We start from the raw sequence: 17,300 nt of genomic DNA on the forward strand, positions 1-17,300 counted from the left end.
CAGGTGATGAATGCCTCCAGTATAATCATCTCAACTCACTTTTATTAAATAGTTTGGATGACATCTGACAAGTTTTACTGTCAGTGTTTGAATCTGAATTCTGTCGAGCATGATTGAAATCGTGACTTGAAATCTGTGACCCACAACATTAAGGTGATTTGTTTCTCAATGTAAAACCATGTGTGATCATGTGTGACCATTCTTCTGAATACATGCCAACATATGCCATGATGCACTCACACTTCTTCACCTGTGGAGGTGATGATGACTCTGCGTGACAAGTCACAGCTTGCAGTCGTGCAGTTGTGTTTGGCCCGGCCGCTTTTTGTACCGTAGACTGAAAAGAGCTGATGTCCAGCTGAGGTGTTTATTGCCCCTACGTTGGGAGCTGTTATTATTTGACCCCAAGCAGACCTTCATAGAAAGAAAAACATTGTTCTGAGCTTTGATTAGATTGCATTGAAGAAAACTAATTAAGATTAAAATTGATGTTGTGGTGTTTGACTAGTAAAATATGGAATAATAATTCTATCCATCCATCTTCTATATCGCTCTGTCCAAACCTGTTTGTACATATTGGAACATATTTAATAGTGTGTCAATCTATTGCAAAAATATATTTGCACTTTTCTAAACTACGAGTGCATTGGATTTTTTTGTCCACACTATCTACAGCTGTAGATTTTCACATGGTCGTGGTCCCAGTGGATGAAAGCACCAACGCAGCTCACACATTTTAATTGCTCCTGCACAGATATGGCCTGTGTCAGCTATTTTCTGTCACTTAGCTCCTGTGAGCTCGTGTTGAATTCATGTAGACTGCTGTCATGCCAGCACTGAACATCAACAAGGATTGGCAGTAAATGGTGGATATTGCTCACACAGGAAAGAGCTGTTGAGGTGCATTTACACTCTTTACGTTTCTGATTTGAGAGTTTACTGTCACACGCATAGCAAAGAAATTGAAGAAAAAAAGCTATGACTGTGAAAAGAGTACTTATGCTCATTGTGATATAACAAAACAATAATATAAATACAATGATTAATAAAATGATTTGGACGCTGTTAAGCATACATGTTTTTCCCTTCATTTTCTGATAACCGCTGTTTGATTGTGTACATGTTTTCAGAGACCAAAAATGGATTAGTAGTGGGGGATTGGGTAGTGAGGAAATTATGTGAGGGCGACTGAGAAGATCAATCGAAGGTGTCTTCTTTTCATTCATTTCTGTCAATGTGGAACAGACATTACAGTCCAGACCTGTCTGCTGCAGGGACACCATTACAGTGCCAGCACTCACTGACAGAGACAAAGAGGATACACACACACACACACACACACACACACACACACACACACACACACACGCACACACACACACACACACACAGGAAATCATTCAAAAACACAGAGTTGCAGGCTTGTGTCGTGGAGTGTAGGGGGTAGAGTAGGAAGCAGGGGGTAGAGCGAAAATAAAAGGTCTCAGGAGACAGTCGAGGTAAAGTTGTGTTAAGCTGAGATCAGAGAGGGGGATCAGTCCATGTATCCTCTGTGTGCGGAGTGTCATGTTTTGTTTTGGGTTTTTTTTACAGCAGGGAGTCGATAAACAGCTGTGCTTCCCCTCACACACAGCTTCTCCCCTGCTCAAGCCTGTCATTTTAGCCGGGCACAGCCGAGCAGTCTGGTATGTAAGTGAATATTCACAATTGAAAAATAAAAGCACTGCAGGGCAAGTTAACATGTTATTGTTGCAATTCACACATGAATCGATTAACGCGGGAAAATCAACCCCCTTGACTTCTATTTCTCTTTGGCTTTGAATACACATACATGCTTGTGCCATGGCTCACAGGAAGGGTGCTGAGCAGTACTGTTTTGGACCAATAAACCAATAAAAGCTTTTGGAGTGGGCTTAAGATCAAGCAGCTTTGTAAAACCTTCGAGCCGCTTGATAACAACAAGTACCACTACTGAGGAGAGAGTAGATTGCACTTTGCCAAAGGACCACTGAACTGGTAAGACAGAGAGACATGGAACATTCTGCTGATGCGCGTGTGGAAACGAGATTTGATGACATCACTTTACATGATTAAAATATATAAAATAAACAATAGATATAGGCAGAAGGATACATTATTTTTAGCTGAAACGTCTTGTTAATATTGTGCCTGACTAATGGAGACATTGCTGTTAATTTTCCCCGTAACATTGAAATTATTTATGATTAACAGCATGATTAATTGCAATTACTCACACTAGATTGCACAACACAAGAAAAAAAAAAGTCAACATATCTTTTCTTTGGCTTTTCTTTCCTAATTGATAGCTATTCCTTAATAAAGTAAAGAAAAAAATTACTTACTTACCTATTTATTATATATAGCCGATAGGCATATATTCACTACCGGTCAAAAGTTTTAGAACACCACACTTTTTCCAGTTTTTTATTGAACATTATTCAGTTTATTGCATCATTCCACTCTGAAATGAAAGCATAGAACAAATAAGCATTCTGAGTTGAAAAACAAATCATGGAATCAATTTATAGGCCAAAAACTATTCTAAACTTTTGACTCATCAAAGAAGCCACCTTAGGCAGATATAACAGCTGAACAGACTCGATCCAGCAAAACAGCCCCAGATATCACACTTCCTCCTCCACGTTTGACAGTTGATTTCACACACTGTGGAACCATCCTCTCGCCTACTGGACGGCGTGCAAAGATCCTGCGTGATGAACCGCAGATTTGAAATTTTGATTCATCACTCCATAAAACCTTCATCCAGTCTTCAGTAGTCCAATGGCAGTGTTTTGTGGCCCAGGAGAGCCTCTTTGTCTTACTCTGACATCTTAGCATTGGCTCTCTTGCTGCAACTCGTCCTGTCAAACCCGCAGCTCGACGTCTTCTCTTCACAGTTGAAACTGAGACTTGCTTACTACGACCACTATGAAGCTGTGCTTTAAGCTGTTGTCCTGTGAGCTGCCTATCACACAAGCTGTTAACTCTCAGAAACTCGTTCTCTGATTCAGTTGTGGCTTTGGGTCTGCCCGACTGCTGCCTGTCAGGGTTTCCCCCAGTTCCTGAGTGCCTTTCGATGGTGAATAAAACTGTACTCACTGACACCTTGACTTTCTTTGCAATTTCTCTGTAGGAAAGACGTACATTTTTAAGCGTTATGATGGTCTGTCTCTTCCATTGTTAATTATCCTTTTCTCGCCGTTTTTGTAGCAACACACTGCTTTCTGCAGTGCAACACTGTTCCCGTGTTGCTCATGAGGGTCTGGTACCACAGTTGTGTTCCAACACAGACAGAGGGCGTTGTCTGTAATCAAGACAAGTTGGGACACCTGTAGGAATTAGAATTAGTAACACCAGCTATATACAGTGTGTGTGTGTGTGTGTGTGTGTGTGTGTGTGTGTGTGTGTGTGTGTGTGTGTGTGTGTGTGTGTGTGTGTGTGTGTGTATATATATACATATATATATATTTATTTATTTTTAAATAATGTATTGAATAGACTGTGGGATGACATTTATCTCGATTCCAATTTAGGTTATGGGGACTGGAGCTGACCTTGGGCAAAATGCAGGTCGCCAGTCTATCACAGGGCGAACACTGAGATTCAATTACCGAGACACGTTCACAGTCTCTGATCAAATAAATTATGTAGTTAATCTTTCAAGCATCTCTCTGGGTTATGGGACAAAACCACAGTATCCTCAGAAAACCCATATAGGACAGCGCAAGCATATACATACCTGAAAGGCCATTGTCGAGAATCAAGAGCACATATTTGTGTTGACGTGGTACAAAACCCTGTATCACCTTGTACATAGGAGAGGACATGTGCTTCGAGTGTTAAAACTAGAGATGTACTGACATGGTGATCCCACATGTGTCTGCCTGTATCTCTGAACAGGATATGAATGATCTTGAATTTCAGGCAAAGTCAGATGCAGCCTTTGTGCAGTCGCAGGTCCTTCAAACAAGAAAAATATGTTGTTGTTTTTTTAACCCAGACACGTGTGAAATAGCAGGGGTTTCTGTGAATGGCGGATGTTTGAGCATTCACTATCATGTCATTGCAGATTAAGTCCACTTGGATGATATGTCCCTATGTCAGAGGAGAATATAGTTGGGAGGAAGTAGACTACAGCATTTAGCAGGCTGCCTGCCAGCTCCAGCATCATAGAGGCGTATCCTAGCAACCGGTTAAGAAGAGGGGCTCACTGAGGCAAAGCTTCAGTTCCAGCTGGTGATCTCTGAGGTGTTTGCGTGTATTGTAAGTTCGTGCGTTGCCCAGATTATAGATGAGTTGAAGAAATGAGCCTGCTGGCTCAGTCCTGCAGGGAAGATCGATATCAACTATGCATTCATCTCTAATTACCACAGCGGAACTTAAAGGGATCTCTGTTTTTTTTTCCTGCCCTCTTGCTCTCTCTCATATTTCTCTCTCTCATTTGCTCACACAGTCATCCTTTGTTTTTGTGGTTTTGTTGTTGTTGTTTTAACGCTACATGGAATTTGTGTGTGCCTTCGTGTGATTTTTTTTATTTTTATTTTTTATTTTCAAAAGTATTTATTAGTTTAATGGAAATAAAATAAAATGTGTTGGCCAAGCATTTTGTTATGGTACATTCATCACAGACCAATATTATACAATTGCAGTTTCTCCTGTTTTGTATCAGTGTACTTTGTGTGTATTTGTGAAAAAAAAATACACATTTTTGCTCTTGTCCTTTCCTCCTCTTCTCACTCTCTCTCTCTCCACACTCCACTGTATTATTTATGAACCAAGCACATAAAAACCTAAATACCTCACTCTGCTATATGGCCCTTTGTCCTTTTTGGTTCCTTTCCCAAGAAACGGCAGATTCCACAGCCTTGAGATGATGACAGCGACACTTGTTTTATGGAAATATTTGACTGATTTAGATCCCATTTTTCTTCTCTTTGTCAGTGCTGAGTATAGGAGAAGGCGGGTTCTGGGAAGGCACGGTCAAAGGGAGGACGGGCTGGTTCCCAGCAGACTGTGTGGAAGAAGTTCAGATGAGGCAGTATGATCCGCGACTAGGTAAGAGTTCGACCTAAACCCGTGCGGTGCATGTACATGTTGTATATTACAGACACAGTGCAACAAGTTGTGATTTCATGAAATGTGTTACACATTTGAGTGCTTTGTTCTTTGCTGTCAAAATTATTTCAAAAAGTCATAACAGTCCTGCTGCAAAGCAGGCATTTGGCATGTAACTGTGATACCATGAAATTAGAAACATGGACAAAATAATGTTAAAGTAATAAATGTTTTTAAAGTGAAATTTGAGGTCCAAATAAACACAGTGTGTTACAACACATATTTGGGCCAAATATTCTCACAGCAGCTGATTCTCAGTTTGACTCCTTGCAAGCTGAACTGGCACAGGTCTGTATTTTCCTATTTTATGTTGGATTGGGTCAATTAAACAATAAAAATGCCAAACACTGAACTTAAAACGGCTCTAATTTACCTTTTACTTTACACAAAATAGGTAAGATTAGGTCTGCTTAATTTTATTTTCCTCATACTTTGTAGTGGTATTTTAAATACATTGTCCACAAGCACAGCATCCATTTGAAAATAAATGTTGCCTGGAAAAACATCAACAACATATCTTGTGTGTCGGTCTGAATATTCTCAGCTGGAGCTTTTAACTACCAAATTGAAGCTTTTAGGCTCACTTAATTTGCACAAATTTAAATGCAGGTTGACTGGAAAGGTCACCTGATAAAAAGTAAGAAGATGGAGCATTGCACAAGGAATTGTCAGATTGTTTGACTAATTTTCCTCACCTTTTTTTTTTTTTTAGCATTTTCTTATTAACTTTATTTTGAATTTTTGATTAAAATGCTTCAGTGTTATAGAATATAGTCATAAAACTCACAGGTGAATTTTAAGTTTTACTATTTTCTTATATAATACAATAACATATCGCATCTAACATCTAACATATCGCAAGTCCAAAAGTCTTCCAGGTTAAAACTCCCACTTCAAAGACGTTGATGTTTTACAGCTTGCACCCCTTAACTGTGAAAACAATTAGAAAGTTGACTTCCCAAGTGAAGTTGAGCACACCACACAGTACTACAGCAATTCCAATACTGAGCCACACTCTGCTGTTAGAGCATTGAGATGTAGAAACATGGCGGACTCTGGCCCCTCCCACAACAGGATATGATAACTCTGTAGTGCACATTCATAGTATATGGCCAAGAACTAAGAACTTGAAGTCAAATGTAAAACATGAATTTAAAGATCTTGGGGGTTTTTTTATAGTTTTTTTTTTTTTTTTTTTAGCTCCAATTGTGTGTGCATCACATACATGCTACTCATGATGAAACTCTCAACCATACTGCTGTGGCGCACTTTGATGTAAACACAGTTCACTCTGTAAGGTGGGACGACACCGGATTGATGTGAGCCGGTCCCTGTTTAGACTGTCATTTCATTAGCAGATGGTACATTTAGTTTGGTGTGGTCTCAGTGGTGACAACATCCTCTGAAGTCTGCGCAGAATCATAAACAGGTATCATGAAAGCCATCTGGCAAAAAAAAAAAAGAAGTTCAATGAGATATGACATACTGCAGCAGGTATATCGGAAATAGGACAAGGACATTTTCTTTGGTCATAAATATCCTCCCCATTCCCGGTGTGTTTGTCATGCATCTCCTGGGACCTTTTTCTGGAGCAACTGGGGCATTTTCCCCTTTCAAAGGGTTGTTGAGGGATTGAGGTTACCTCAGAGTAGGTGTGAAGAGATGAGAAAGGCCAGAATCTCTAAATACCCCATTTAAATGCATTGTGAGAAAAAGATAGGGGAAGGTGGGAAAGGAAGGGCCAGATAGCAGAGGGAGACAGATGGTCGAGCATACTCTAAAAGACAGCAAAGTGGAGATGGCAGAGTGTGTCTTTCAGAGACGTTGAGAGGAAAAGAAGGAGCAAGGGAAGGAGATGGGTCTGATATTGAGCCCCACTCACTCATAAATCCTGAAAAACTCTGAGCCCTCAGATACCCATTTCTCAGGGATTAAAAGTGTCTACCACCTCTCCTGTCCTTCCTCTGTGTGTCCCCATGTCTTTAGCTAATCTGCTCTTAAGTATACTCGTGCATAATGAATCAGAATTAAATTGTGCACGATATAATACTTTTGATCAACTGTTGATTAGCATATACATTTCTGAGTCCACAAGGATTTCAAGATTAATCTCCTTCCCAGTCGTTCATCGGCGGTAATACCACAGCAGAACAACACAGGATGACACAGTTGACACACACACACACACACACACACACACACACACACACACACACACACACACACACACACACACACACACACACACACACACACACACACACACACACACACACACACACACACACACACACACACACACAGTTGTTTATCTGAAGGCAGCCATTGAGGTGTCACTGACAGTCAGGGCAGTGTGTCTCAGCTTAGTGAAGCAGGGAAGACAAGGATTTTTACAATTAAGTAGCCCAAATAAAATTGCCATGACTGACAGTACCGCCCTCACTATATCTCTTTCCATCTCTTTCCTTTACTTCAGGTTCGATAGATTTCTAATGTAGCAGGGGAATAGCAAGAAAATTGAAGCATGGTTGGAAAAGCTTTTTTTTTGTTGTCTGCAAGAGGAGTCAGGAAGAGGCAGCAAGCAAGCAGACAGAGAGAAAGAGAAAGGGACCAGGTGACCATGTGAAAGAGGCCCTTTAAACCATCACAGACTCTCTCAGCTGTTATCTGTCACCCCATTGCTCCTCTCTCGCTCGGCACAGCCAGAGCTACCCACAGCCAGTAGTTCATCTTCCACCACTGCTCGGGGGGACAGGGAGAAGGAGATGGCAACATGTGTACAAGTGAGGGGTAAAAAAAATGAATGAGGAAAAACATAGGAAGAAATCCAAGATGAAAATGAACAATTCGCAATTGTATTCATTGAGGTATTGAGATCTGAGATATTTGCTGGTGTGTGGTGATCAGTGGTTATGGTACTGCATAAGTAAAACAAATGAATGATAATGAGACAAGCAGTGAGCATTATACAATTACCACAGCTTCACAGTAGTAGGACTTGTCTTTGAGCGAAAATTGTTATGTACTCACATTTTTAACCTTTGCCAGCAAGGTTATAAGTAGATATAAAAGAAGATCGATACACAATATTCCACGACTGTTCTCACCATTCTCTGTATAACATCTCTATCAAAAAGGAAAGAAAATACCCCAGAAGCTGGAGGTCTAAATGTTTAGACATGAGTGAAAGAAATAATGTTCATAAAATGGTTTAACTGCAAAACAAATGTTCCAATAACTGGTTCCAAAGAGACGTGACACTGTTTAGAAGAACACTGCTGACAAACATTGAAGTTTTATCTCGGCTCATCTAACTTGCATGCTACGTAGAGATACAGACCAAGACTATTGAGGAAACAAAAATCATCTTTAACTTTCTTTGCTCCCATTACATAAAGGACAGTGACTTGGAGATGGAATAAAAGCAATAGATTAAGAAATGATGAATCTCTCCAGGACTACTGTCATTCTCTGCAGTGTTACTGTACATCACTGCTGGTAAATTTGTGTATATTTTGGCTGGTTATCTTGTACATATAGCCAATGTATACATTCTGTGCTATATTTACATTTCACCTCACTGCGCCTTTTTGTCATTTTATATCCTAAACTGTTGCTGAGCCATGTAACATGACTTCATTCTGTGTACACTTGCTGAGTACATGAATGACGATGAAGTTATTTCAGTAAGACACTGCAGCTGTAACCACAGTGAAGCCTCGGGGTCAGAGGTCAGCTACTAAACTGATCTGCCTACACTTCATTCATCCAGTGACAATGTGTGGTGCGTGAGGCAAAACAAATGACAAGAATGGAGAGTAACTGTAGTTTCTTCAGCAGGAAAGGAGTAAATGTCCATGACAAACATTCAACATTTACCTGTACCTCTGACCCCAGCCTGGTTGATCCTTCAGCCATCAGGATGCCCATCTAAATCACAGTGACATGATGCATATTGATAGGTTAGCCAACAAATCCAGCTTTTGTTCTGTAAAGACTGTCACGCTGACTGACGAGGTGTTTTCTTACCTGCCAGCCACTGAAAGGCAGCTTCCTCCGTTTGAGCTGCTGCTTGATGGCAGGTGATGCTGACGGTCTCTTCCAGAGGTTCATTCTGAGAACATATATTCAGCACTAGAAAATAGAACTCGTATAGGAACAGTTTTGTTTCACTCACCTTGAGCTGCTCTCTGGAAAATGCTCAGGATTCATCCTCTGTCAACTTCAACAGCCTCAATGATCCTGCAGATAAAAATACATTGTGAAAACCAATGAAAAGACGCAGCAGCAGCTGTGACAATTACACTTTGACTAAAGTCAAAACTGTCTGGGAATTATTGTTCCTGTGATTTAACAATATTAATCAGCCAACTGTAGACAAGATGCAGAATCAGTCGACACTTTACTTTGACAATGTGATCATCAAACAACTGTTCATGTGTAAAACTCCTTTTGGGAATGCAGTGATCTCATTTAAAGACACAGCATCCAACACAAAAGAGTCCAGAATAAATATCTCAGCCAAGTGATTCAGTCATTTCTGCCATACTACACACATCTTTTGAATTATTGCACTAACTGTTGCTGTTGTACCTTGTGCTCTCATTTGTGGTGTTACAGCCACAGCTGAATGACTCATCCAGATGTTTGCGGGATTTTAAGGCACAACCCACATGCAGCCAGCCTTTACTAAGTTCACACTGCATCCATTTCAGCATTTCTGTGTCTGGATTAAAAAAAATCCTGCAAAACCAGAGATGTATTCACATTATATTTGTTTGTTTATATCATTTGAAATAAATTAAATACAATCTGGACAAAAAAAAACCCAACTCAATATGAATGGATGAAAAGGAGAGAAGAACAATCTGATAGTTATCTACCTCCTACACACACACACCCATTATGAACCAATGGCTGGAGCCAAAGCAATACTCTAACATAATTTCACTGGGCAGAGGCTAAAGAACCAGAGGGATCAGGTGTGATATTCAAATCAGCGTTTATGTAGGTGGATGATGGCTGTTGGTACATGTGTGATGCACGTTGTTAGTACAAACTCAAGACCAACAAGGCTGAGCAGAGTCCGGGTCCATGCTGGCAGCCTGAGTGATGAGAGTCAGTAGGAAGGAGAACAGAGGGCTAAGGTATGTGGGATGAAGTAGCTTTATGTCACTGGCCAGGTGTTCCCTGTTGCCTGTTGAGAGCTAGTTTCCTGCCAAAGGAGCCAAAACAGGAAGCAGACAGGGTCAGACAGAGAGTTTGGGTGGACGTGTCTATGGCTACTTAGGATACTGCTCTATGCTCAGGCATGTGGCACTCGATGCCTCTGGAAAATGGTCTGGAATGTTCTGCTTGCACTGATGTTCCAATAGAAGACTGCCTCTGGAAAAATACCAAGTCAATCACCATCATTTATATTTGTTATAAGTTTCTGTTCACTTTACTGTGTTGATTTCACTGCGGTGTTTACCTTATTTGACTTTTCATACTTCTCTTAACTTATTATATTATTATCCTGTATACATGTAGCAGAAGTATTTCTTGTATAATGTATATTTTCCGTGGGTGAAATTCTTTTTTAAACATGGGTGTGAAGAGAAATGCAATTTCAGTTCTCTATATGTCTGGTGCTAAAGGGTATAGACGAACTTTATTGACGAGCATCTAAATGATTCTTTGCAGTTACATGTTTGATTTTAAATCTATCTCATAACCATTAATAGTTTTCTCATATAGATGCACTGATAAAAATGGTTTCATCCCAGATAGACACCTTTTTATAATGAGTTAATTATTAGTAACATTTTAGTGACCAAGGATGAATAGTAAATTATTTGTACACATGAAGACACATAGTTCCTTTGAAAAAGTAGCTCAATATTGGTTAGAAATCATGGTGGGGAGAGGGGAAAAAAGAAGTTGCAGAGTCCTTCATAGAAAAGACGCTCGAAGTGGGGGAAAAAATCAGGCACATATGTGAACGTGAGTGGAGGAAACAGGGCTGGAGACTCAGCACAGATGAATTCCTAGACACTGTCTAGCACCTGGCTGCACATGACTAAATAGAATGAGAAATAGTCTGGATTCCTTCAGGGGGAAAAGAAGTCAGAGAAAAAAAAAGCCTGTTCCCAATGTCTGATGCAAACCTTCACAGAAAAGGCTCAAAAACATATGTTTTATTTTTTATATATTTCTGAATATGGAAAGCGTTTCTTACACATGATGAGAAATAGCTAATATTAACTTTAATAGCTATATATATATATCAATATAGCGTCTATCTGGGATGAAAGCGATAAAAACACAGCAGCAAGCACGTTGTATAAATCCATTAATACAGTATGATGCGATTACTGCCGCGGGTCAATGTCAGCACATTTGTCTGTTAACACACCAAAAGTTACTGAAGCAAGTTTTCACAAGGCAAGAAATTACACTCAATAAACCAACACATGTAACGAGAATAGAAAGAGCAACTTAAACTTTCATTGCTCCTGACATAACCACAAAACTACTCTTATTCTCATTAATACTGATAAACTACTGCTTCTTATTAGAGCAGGCTGATTGTTTCTATATAGAAAAGAAGGCAAATTTTTACCTTAATAGAAGACAATCCTCAACTTTGCTGAGATACGAAAGACACGTAAAAAGAAATAAATGTGCGTTGAACTGCGTTGAGGAATAAACGTCCAGTTTTGTGTCGTTGCCAGCGAATGACTTCCGCTTTGCATCATTTCTGGCGAGTGGGTTCCTCTCCGTCACTTCCTGTAGATTCGCTTCCGCACGTCAGTTCTGGTGCGCCACCTACCATGTATGTCACTTCCGGTGCATCAGCTTCCGATTTGCGTCATTTCAAGATGGCGATGACCACGAACGAGTATGGCGGCGCCCATAACACCGCCATCTTGGATTTACGTACTGGCATCTCTGAGTCAAACCACAACGGGTCCCGACACGTTCGTTTACAAGTGAATGAGCAGAAGGAAGGGCAGCGAGGGGCAGAGCTGCGCATGCACAGTAAGAGCGCTCCATAGCCTCTTTCCACCTTGGGAGCCGTCGGCACCTGTACTAAACCTGAGACAGTGAAATCCTGTCTCAGTCCTTGCCTTATGAAATAGGATGAACGGAAAGAAGATGACTCGTCTTTGAGAAGTGTATTGCTGTCTGGGGTTTTTTTTGTTTGTTTGTTTACATCTGCAATTTCCAACAATAGACCTGATTACTGGAGACAAAAGATTCAAGAATGGCTCATTGAGTCAAGTACTGTTTGACATAACCAAACATATAACTGTCAACACAAGCGACTCCTCATCGATGGTGTGTTTTTCCATGAGCTCCACATTGTACAACATGGTTCAGAAGTTATGAGGTCATAGTTTCTCAAATTGAAAGTGCTTCAGTTTGTTGAATCCAAGTATGAATTCTTTCAGCTCGCTGGCTGCTTCTTGTTGATCTGAGATTAAAGAAATTAGTCCATGAATGTGATGGGATCGTTGGAGTTAGTCATTCAATGCACGAGCTATTAATGAAGATAGTAATGATGTTAATGTATCACATTAGCAGTTATTGCCTAGTGCACAATGTTGGTCATCAAATATATAAAGCATGCTGAATGTATTCCCGCACGCTGCTACCACCCAGCTCCCTCCTACACATATACACAGCATGCATGCTGGTCTGTGTCTGGGGGTTAACAGTAGATGTTTACCCGTGGTAATGGAGGGAATAATGATGTGAGTATGAACTGCTCTTCCCTTTCTAATGATGCTTACAAATTACCACACTACTCATTGTGGCAGTGGGACTGTTAATCTGTTGGGATCCTGCACCCCTCCAGCCAGACGACCCCTCAGTCCATGTTTTGTTCAGAAAGACACATTTTCTCTAATGACTAATGAAGCCGTTTTCACCAATTATATCGTATGCCCTCTTTTTCTCATATCCCAGCCCTGCTGCAGGGTCAAACATCCTCATAAAACTACATGCTCGCTGAGAGGATGAAAATGCACAGTATTCTCATTGATGGGATAAGAAGTCCTTGAATTTCATAATGGCATTATATCTTAACAAGCATGCAAACTTTAATTTTTCTTCCTTTTGTGCTCGTTTACGCCATTCCTTTGCTCTGCTCACACCACGGCACAGTTGAATGACTCACAGCCGCATGAATCAGCCCAGTCAGATCCAGCCTGAGCTATTTTTAGCCTGCCCATTAAGAAGTTTTGGAGTGTGTCTGCACTCTCCTAGAATGCTTAAACATCAGTGTTGCTGCAGTAGCTGGAACTGACATGAACAGAGCATCATGGAGGGTAGGATGGAGGACAGAGTTGAGGAGCCATAGGATCATGGTGCAACGGATAGACGAATAGATCATACTGGTCATAAATGAGAAGCTGTTTCTTATTTGTTATTAGGACCTGATGAATGCAGGTTTTTCTGTTATGATCTCGGCTTGTTTATTGACAACGGCAAAATGAGAAAAGACTAATAATGCAACAATAATTGTTTTACGGATATTTAGGGCTTAAAAGACTTAGTCATGAGCTTGAATTGGCACAATTGTAAATAATATTTTGCCTGCTCTATTGTTGAAAAAATATATTATTATTAGTCAAAGATATTCATGCCCTGAAGAGCTTTATTCAGTGCAGTCTTCTCATTAGAGAGGCATCCTGATTTATGTCTGGCTAAGGAAAAATTCCCACAGGAAAACTGTAGAAGGCAGTTCTGCCCACATACCACAACATGTTTACATGATTAAAAATCTAATACAAAGGCTTGAATGAAAGATGGATTAACTCTGCGTTTAATGAATTATGTCAGCCAGGGAGATAAGTGTTCGCGGAGCTCCGGCTAAGAAAGAGAGAGATAAAGGACAGCTCAGGTTACAGAACTAGAAGATGTTCCCAAAGTCACTGGGGACGGAGAGCCCCAAACGGATGCCTGAAAAAACACAAGGAAAAAAGAGAAAATTAAACAATGCTTTTACTCTGTATCGCATTGTAATTTGCCCTTGGGTTATGAGTGAATTTTGCAGTGGTGGGCTTTGCATTTTTCATTTGTTGGTAGCCGTCAGTGAGGAGCAATTATGCCGCCTGTGTGAAGCATTAAACGCATCGCTCTGCTGTGAAAATGAAAAGTTCGAATGGAAGCACATCAGCTGCTGATCAGCTCTTTTCTTGCCATGATGAAAGATGCAATGGCATATATTTTGCAATCTTCAGCTCTATTTTTTATGTCGCTTTTAAAAGCGTTTAGTAATATTTGGGAAAAAAATAGAAATCAATTGAAAATGTTGAGTGCTTCTTCCTTCAAACCCCAAAACAAGGAAATGCGTTCAGTGTAAAAAAAAACAACTTTGTTTTTTTCTGAGACCACATTAAGTGGGAAACACATACACAATTACTTTAAATGTATTTGCTCGTTCAGCTAATCTTCTCTCTACTCCAACCCTGTTCCTCCTCACTGCATGTTTTTGTTAATGTAAGGTTTTTGTAAGGTTGTTTGTAAAGTTCATATCAAGGATGGTCCCAGTCGTCACCCTTCACATCGACAAAGTCCCATAAACATGATGAATATTAATTTCCTTCCTGTTCTAACAAGGCCAGTCACACCAAAGACATGCTGGCAACACCTTCCCTCTTATCGCGCTTTCCCTTCTGCTTGCTTGCGGAGACAGAAAATCACTGTTGTTTCTCTTCTTTTATTTTATACCTGTCTGTAAACCAACTGTGCTTCAGGCTTGAGCAAAGTGCTCAGTGACACTTCGACAGAAGCTGTGAAGTTAAGCATGAACTTTCATCCTTTACAAAGCAACATCTAACAAGCTACTTTCACATCAAAATCAACTTGAAATGTTCTTGTAACATTCATCCCTCATTATATAATATATTTGTATTTCTGGTTCAATTTTTGATTTGGCCATGGGAGCACCTATTGCTTTCAGTCGTGCAACAAACCATAAAAGCACCACATCAAGATAAATGGCAGGGTGAAATAATAAATCAGTTCATCAAAATCATCTGCTTTGATCCAAGTGTCCTCAGGTTCTCATGGTCACTGTGGCCATCTTTTGCTCTAATTTATTACCATGGCAACGCTTCACTTGATGTATTTTGGTTCCGAATCTTTCAGTCGGCAATTTTAGTGTTTCTGAAGGTTAAACTAAACAGGCTCATGAAATAACAAGAAAGCCTTTCCTCTTCAATGCCAAAGTACTCTCAGTTAACTTCTCTCACGGCTCCATAAATTCAACGGTACAGGCCAGATTGCAGTGACTTGTAAAATGCAGAGTGGGTATGCAAATGCTGACACAACAAAGCAGCGCATGTGATTGCAAATTGGCACTTTGTTTCACACTTGTATGTGCGTGCACAAGCACACGCTTTAGGTATTGTCTATATTCTGTGTGGAGTCAGCAGATAGATTAGCATAGCCAACTAATCCATCTTATTAGAGAGAGAGAGAGAGACAGAGAGAGAGAGAGAGAGAGAGAGACAGAGAGAGAGAGAGAAAGAGAGAGAGACAGAGAGAAAACCACATATTGGAAGGCATGTCTTTGGTATTAAAGTTTAGCTGAGTCAGTGTTATGGACTAGCAGTTCAAGAGGAGTCCTGCCATTTAACCCTCTAAAAATCTACACAAAGTGCCCTACAGAGACATAGCTCAAGGTGTGTGTGTGTGTGTGTGTGTGTGTGTGTGTGTGTGTGTGTGTGTGTGTGTGTGTGTGTGTGTGTGTGTGTGTGTGTGTGTGTGTGTGTGTGTGTGTGTGTGTGTGTGTGTGTGTGTGTGCGGGTGTGTGTGCGTGTGCGTGTGCGTGTGCGTGTGCGTGTGCGTGTGCACGTGTTTGTTTGTCCCCTCCAGAGTGATGGCCACTATCTGCACTTTTCATCAGAAGTCAGTCAAGTGTGTTGAGCCATCTATCTCTCTTGAGGACAGATCCATATCAAATCATAATAGATGGCACAGCTATTTGAACACTAAATCAAAGCAGAAGCAGGTCTGAAAGTGGCAGCGGAGGCACAGTACATTTGATCGGGACTGCGTTGGGTGATAGCGGGTCACGTGCACATACACAAACATAAACAACCGCATACGGACATGGACAGGTCGCTGCATTTTGGTGAAGTCCAAGTCTATTTCACAGTGCCATGACTGCTCGCACACACTATTCACAGGCTGTTGTTGGTCTATGAAAGTAATCTTTAGACACAGTTGGTTGGATCTGTTTGTTCACTGCACGACTTCACATCTGTGTGTCACAGATGCTGCAACATAAGCACAATTTATCAAAGCCTTAAAACAGCCCCATCTGACTGAATGTTTGCCAATGACCAAGAACACCATTCATCACCTTATACAGTATTGGGAATGTTTTAATATATACATTTAATTCAGGCCAAACATAGCATGCTTCTCTTTTGTTTTACAACAGAGTTATTCTCATTTTCTATGGACTCATCTGCTCTTGGTGAACTGTTGCATCACCATTCATAATATCATTGTTTCATGGCAATCTTGTATCCTCTGTGTCGAGTTTTAACTCAGAGAGACGCATTTTTACAAAAATGCAGAACATACATGTTTATTCAGAGAGATTTGAAGATTTGATACAGGTTCAATCCATTGCTGTCTTGAAATTCCACGTGAAATAATGAGATTATGTAGCATCCAGCTTTAGAATGAGAAGTACGCAGATATCGCCACGTGTTCCTGTTTCAGTACTGATCTGATGAGTGGCTATCATATTTCCAAATATAATTCCATATAACAGATCTGTTATTGATATTTACAATGTTTGTGTTACTGAATAAGCAATGTTTACACTCCTAAAATGAGTAACGTTATTGTTTTGTCTACAAGTGGACAAGAAAGAAGTCATATTAAAATATACAAGCAGAAGATTACTGGAACTAAAGTATTTGTTTACGCCATGTTTTAGTGAACACTGACGCAGAACAGAACACACATTTCACATTGATCAATCTGTGGCATATTGAACATTTCATTGATTGTAATGATTTGTTGCTGAGCTTGATAAGTCAGTGTTAAAGACAGACATTTTTATTGTTAACAGTTCTGCTCTCCTGCTCCCTTTCCCTCCTATAATATGCAAATATCTGTCTGTGTTTGTGTGAGTGCATCTGGGTGACTTGGCC

General features: G+C 40.3%; 1 protein-coding gene across 1 annotated transcript in view; it reads left to right on the top strand.

Annotated features, from left to right (window-relative positions):
• The window catches only part of shank3a (SH3 and multiple ankyrin repeat domains 3a), a gene marked incomplete at both ends in the record, with an annotated part of 139,172 nt that overhangs the window by 95,976 nt on the left and 25,896 nt on the right, over nt 1–17,300 (top strand). The window contains one exon of the mRNA XM_080504868.1: nt 4,963–5,076. Within this exon, the coding sequence (XP_080360994.1) occupies nt 4,963–5,076 (114 nt within the window). The remainder of the gene's footprint in view (nt 1–4,962; nt 5,077–17,300) is intronic.

Source organism: Blennius ocellaris (assembly GCF_963422515.1).
Source record: "Blennius ocellaris genome assembly, chromosome: 11".
NCBI classification, from domain to species: domain Eukaryota; kingdom Metazoa; phylum Chordata; class Actinopteri; order Blenniiformes; family Blenniidae; genus Blennius; species Blennius ocellaris.